Source organism: Hippopotamus amphibius, chromosome X (assembly GCF_030028045.1).
Source record: "Hippopotamus amphibius kiboko isolate mHipAmp2 chromosome X, mHipAmp2.hap2, whole genome shotgun sequence".
Taxonomy (NCBI): Eukaryota; Metazoa; Chordata; class Mammalia; order Artiodactyla; family Hippopotamidae; genus Hippopotamus; species Hippopotamus amphibius.
In genome coordinates, this window is record NC_080203.1 from 112,511,400 (window position 1) to 112,517,399 (window position 6,000).

Genomic DNA, 6,000 nt, shown 5'->3' on the forward strand with positions numbered 1-6,000 from the left:
TGCTTTTGGATCAAATAGTCTTTAAATCAACTCAAATCACAGATACATACAAAACTGCTAAAAATCTTCTGGTTATTATATCACTTATCAGAATGTGTTGAAGCTGTGTTTCAAAACCAAATATATTCATATTAAAACTGCCTATAAAATGGTCCAAAACATATGAACTCTCCCTCTAAAAATTCATGAGTGTAAAAATAAAAACACTGAATATGCCATGTTAAACTGAAGATCCCTTATGATTAATCTCTATTTTTTGCTGCAAGTTTATAAACATGCCAATAGTTCCTGCACTACATTGAAAAATCTTTCTTATGAACTGACCATGGTAACAAGGATACAAAAGCCCACATTTTAAAAATATGAATTTGAATTTCTCCTTAACACTGACATAAAAACAGGCAGTGACTAGAGTTGCATCAATCCTTCCCAACTGCCTCAAAAAATATGTGCACTGTTACAATAAAAACAGTTCACCAGCTGTTTATGTAAAAATTATTTGACGAAAAACAAGCATGGCCATATGGCACTCTAGCTCTGCTGTGGGAGCACGGAGAATAATTTTGTAGGCTGTAGTACATAATGGTCATGCTAAGTAGGGTGTCAACTGTTTCAGACACATTACATTAATAGTTAATTTGCCCTTTTATCCTCTAAATACTTACATTTCTTAACAGCTTGTAGTTGGAAACAAGTTTAACAACTCACTTATTAAGAATTAAAATTTTGGAAATGACAAAATATTTGATGTAATGTGGACATACACAATATTCATTCACTAATTAAAGATATTGTATAAATAATACATTAATTGGATGATAAGAATGTGACAGAGGAGCCGGTTTTTGTATCTAACTAGAGGTTCCAGAAACATGAATGCATTGAAGGTACTACGCCATTGATTTAGAAGAAGAAAATAATTAGAAGAGGTACTTCATTTAAGAACCAAATCAACATACACGCTTGCATTATTAGATTGTGAGAATTGTACCTTACTCACCTTTATACTCTTTGTAATATCTATTGCTGTGTCGTGCCCATGGTAAGCATGTAGTAAATATTTGCTGAATAGAACACTCAGAAAAAAATGAATTGTAAATCCACTGGCAGACCCTCGAATCCTTAAGTTTATTTAGAATTTCTGAAATAGTTCAGGCAATAATCCTCATCCATTATGTAGACTGCATAATAGAATGAAGTTTATCAGCTCATGAAATTCCAGTATTTCGCTCTCACATTAACTCTCCTTTTTGAATTGCTTACATATTGGGGGCTAGAGTCAACTGAAAGACAAAAGTGAATGCCTGACTCTCATTAGCAAATCAGGCTACTTAATTTAAGATCCTGGAGAAGAAGGTGGAAACCAAAATGGAGAAGGAAAAAGCCAGGTTAGAATCCAGTCGTTCACATTTGTATGTTTTGGTAGATACCCTGACAAAAGATGTTTGTTGACATGTAGCTCTGTCATTAATAACTTTAAAATGTCAACGGAGTGTCATGGTAACATTAATAACTGAGAAAGGAACCACAGCAGATACAGTTCTATGAGAAAAATGTTGCAGACATACCATCTGTTTCTAAAATGCTTATCCTCTGTGATTTTCATGGTTCATTTGATACACGAATGCCTAAAGTCATGATGTATGTGGTCCCCACCCCCAGCATATGAATTCCAAGACAAAGATGTTAATCTTTTATTTCAGAGACTTAGAACGTGACAATAAAGTATTTCAGATTGGCCATGATTTCCTTCTTTACAAATGAGAAACAAATTGTTGTGTAGGTGATTATCTCAAGGGACATTGGAAGAAGGCTACAAACTGTGGTATGGATAGCTGGTGTTGGTTCATGGAATATACCAATCATAACTAATAAGGGTGTATTATGAAAGTAACTTGAAAGATATTCAAGGGAACAAAGTTTTTTAAGTTATTAGAGACACAAATAGTGAGATCTCATAGCTTAATATTTGAGTGATGGGACTATTAAATACTGAATCACAGAAGTTTTAAGACTTCAGTCAGTGACAGTCACGATGGAGCAAAGCTCATAAAATTGGAAGACTCTAAGATATAACATTATTATCCCTCTATGATATTCATGTTTAAGAAAGATTAAACTTTTTAGGTGAATTTGTTTCACACGCTACACAAAAATCTATCAAAAAGACTTTTCTAGGAGTGCACACCTTTTTATTGATTTTTACTATGGCATGTGATTCAAGTAACTGATTTTTATCACTTTAAAATACTTTTTTTTACTACGGGAGAGTCTGCTGCTCATTTGTTCACTATGAGAAGTAGTGTTTTTAGTAAAATGTTAGATACAGATATATTTAAGATTTCAGGGGTACACACAATATTTGAGAAGGCAACAGTATGAATATTGAGAGAGACCCAGAATGGGTATGCGTACTAGGAAGTAATGGGTGATGATAATTGGTGAACTAAAATTCTAATTTGTGAAATAAAAATCAACTGGTATTAGGAAATAAGAATACATTTAAGGGGGAATTCAGATTTCTTGATTTGTGGATAAATATTATTTATATAATACATTTTTTTAAAATTCAGTATAAGCTATTTAGATATTAAAATTAAGCATGCTTACTTTTAAAAGTAATGGATTATCCAAAGAAGAAATAAAAATCACCTGTAATTTCATATTGAGAGATAGCCTATAAAGATATATTTTAAAAGTTTATTCCTGGTATTTTTTTTTTTCATGGTCCAAGCATGTGGTGATTTTTATTAAGAATAACTTTGGTTCTAAGAATTCCACCCTCAATTCTGTAATACTTTCCGTTAAAAACAATTATACAAGAGCAAATACAAAAAATATTAAATTATGAAAACAAATCCGTTAAGGCTCCCTTTATATATATTATATACACTCAAGTCAAGATTTTTCAGAGTAGAAGAATAAAGTCAACTGTGATAGCTTAGAAAGCAACACTACTTTACTACTCGGAGACTAGAAAACACTGAGTTACTTTAAGAAAACCGCAGAGTGGAAAAATGGAGCCATTTTTCTCAAAAAGTGGCTCAAAGCACAAAACTGCTTGGATGTTCATGAGTCCTAGGGGTTTGGACTGTACAGTATTAAAGCGTGGGCAGGAGAATGATGCCTTTTAAACTCAGGCTTGTGAGCCGAGCTGATGTGGCAACTTCAAAGAGCTTTTCTATCTGTACATTCCACTGTTTAGTGAGGAGACATCACTTGACACTATTTACAAGTCTTCTTTTGGCCAGACCTTGGACTACTAACCACGAATAATTTCGCAGATTTGTGAGAGAGATCGGGAGGGAAATGCTTTTAGAATTTATTTTTCTCCAGTGAAGAATGAATTCTAGGTAAGTTCTAGGAACAGAATTGGTCCTTCTAAAGGAGCCCGTCAGGGCCCTTGAAACTTTTATCAAGCGGCAGAACTGCTTCAAGGATACGGAATCTAAAGATCTTACATATCTGGTTGGATTCAAGGCTCTGAGCTAGTCCCGAATCTTCATTTTACAAATTGCATCACTAATCCATAAACACAGAGAAAGGACTCTAGTCAATGTGCAGTTATAAATGTCCTTTCAAGATGATCGGTTAACGCACTTTCTTTTCTCAAAAGGAAGAAAGACGGAAAAAAATAGTTACCATTCCATCCTTCTAAAGCAAATTATTGTAGAGCAACGTTTTATCGTAAGCACCCCATATTTTATTCAAATAATACTTGCTGATGAGAGAAGTCATCCGTTTCAGGTGTAATCAGCCATGTGTTTACTTTTGTCTCATTCATATTAGGGATGAATAGGAGCCTAACTGCCAACCATGAAAACTACAGAATCCCCAAAGAAAGCTAATTTCTGCCAGGCTTATTAAGGATTCAAAAGCTCGGGACCCAGCTTTCTATGACTCTTGAAAGGAATTAAAAGAAGAGCCTTCGATGTAGAAATTACTGGCTGAATCGTTCTACAAAGAACATACTGAATCCGCACAAATTCTTCTGGACCACCCCAAGTAGAATGTTCCCCTGCCCATACTGGCAATAGAAAATGGATTTTGCGTTAAGAACCTGGCTGCAATTGGTAACTCGGGGTTCGTGCGCAGTATGGCATGGCAGCTGGAGAGCACAAACGGAGCGGCACCCCCTCCCCTAGCTGTTCCTGAGAGATCAACAGTAGTCACAACATCATCTGTACCAACAGCATCATCATCACTAAGGTAGCGGTGAAACAGCCTTTCTTCACAAGAAAAAAGGGCAAAGAGCTAGGTGATCATTGACCAAACAATGTCAAAGCTTGGATTCAGATAACAGTCAAAATGTATAAATGCTATAAATCTTCCAACTGGGCTTCCTTGAGACCAACCTATGTTTGTTTCACATTAAAATATCCAAAGAACTCTTCCTTCGCAGAGCTTTCCCCATGCTGCTCTCAGAAGAAACCAAAAGATTTGGACCTTCTACTTTTGACACTGAAGTTGGGTTTATATGGATTAGTTTCCATTCCTCAAAGGACTGGGAGATTATTTCACATAAGAGGACTAGCTGAGCAAGAAATTTAACAACAAAATAAAACAAAACAAAACCCCTAACAGTTATCAAAGCAATACGTGGATTTATGTGACATACCTTCCCTGAAGTAGAAGGTCACCGTGAAGCATCAGAGAACCAACAGGAGTGAAAATAAGATCAAGAGGCAGTCTTGTTTACGTATTTCCTTGTTCCCGTATATTTAAATCTCCTCACTCTATTTCTGAATCTTAATGGCAACAAAAGTAAGCGCTGTATTCAACACGAATATTAACATTCTCCGGTGTTAACATGGGTGAAAGTGTAAATTAGACAAGAAAACAGAACTTACAAACAGTGGATATAACAGATCAAACGCATTTCTGTGCGATCTAAATTACTGACTAGGCAACTAAAGGAAGAAGGAAACACGTTTTCTTTAGGTTTTAAAAGAAAAAAGGCTCTGTGCCCCACTAGACTTGGATTGAAAGAAAAACCAAGTAGTGCAACTCTCAAGAATTTATTCCAGTGTCCTCTTCCTTTTTCTCTTGTTGTTGTTATTTTTTTAAGTCTTTGAACACAGGTCTATTATCCCAACTTAAGTGCTGGTCAATATCTTTCGTTTGGCGAATAGGAACTGCAACAGTCACAGATAACTGATCCACCTGGATGGTAGGAAAACCAAAACCAAACTCCTTAAAGTAACAGTTCTCTGCTGGCTGGGATTCTCTCCAGGGGCTCTGGCCCTGAGGTTAAGCGCTGGGGAGGCCCCTGCACATGCTTTTCGTGTGCGCTGGGCTGGGTAAGTGGTCTCTGCAGCCTGGACCTATGACTCCTGAGCTTGAGCCACTTCTTGGCCTGTTCTTCTGAGATTGCCTTTAACCTTCACAAACTCTGGGGCATTTTCTTGCTCTTCTTGCAATTTCTGCTTCTCAAGTTCAAGCTTCTCCAACTTCTGTTGCCGTTTTAATAGTTCTATTTCCAAGTCAGACTTCTTCTTTTGTGCTTCCTCGTCCTTCTGCTTTATTACTTGATCTCGTTTTCTCTTTTCCATCACTTTCTGCAGTTCTGGCTTATTCTGAGGGGCAAGACCCCTTTTTTGATTCATAAGAAGCTCTCTGTGAAGGTCTTGATGGTTCCGGGATGTTTTGACAGGATTGACTAGTTTCTGAGGCCTAATTAGCTCGGGATTGTCATCGTCTATGTAGTCTGGCTCGGCCATGATGTTTCTCGGGATGTGATACGTGTCCTTCCGGTCAGAATCCTCCAGTGGGCTGTCTCTGTGCAGAGAGATGGGGGACCCGCTCCGCTCCTGCCAGACTCCAGCCCCTGGACCTGATTTCCTTTACAGCACTGACACTGCCTGGAATCGCACCATCTGTGTTCTCTTTACACTCCATCTTCCCACTAGAAGAGAAGCTCCGTGCGGGCAGGATTGTGTCACTGTCCAACCCACATATCCCAGAGTCTGGCACAGGATCTCGGCGCGCGCACAAAGGCGC

General features: G+C 37.4%; 1 protein-coding gene across 1 annotated transcript; it reads right to left on the reverse strand.

The window, feature by feature from the left end:
• Nucleotides 1–4,710: 4,710 nt before the first annotated feature.
• On the reverse strand, nucleotides 4,711–5,755 carry LOC130841952 (protein FAM107B-like). The gene has a single exon (XM_057718585.1). The coding sequence runs from the start codon at nucleotides 5,718–5,720 to the stop codon at nucleotides 5,325–5,327; it is 396 nt and encodes a 131-aa protein (XP_057574568.1). The 5' UTR covers nucleotides 5,721–5,755; the 3' UTR covers nucleotides 4,711–5,324.
• Between the last annotated feature and the right edge of the window lie 245 nt (nucleotides 5,756–6,000).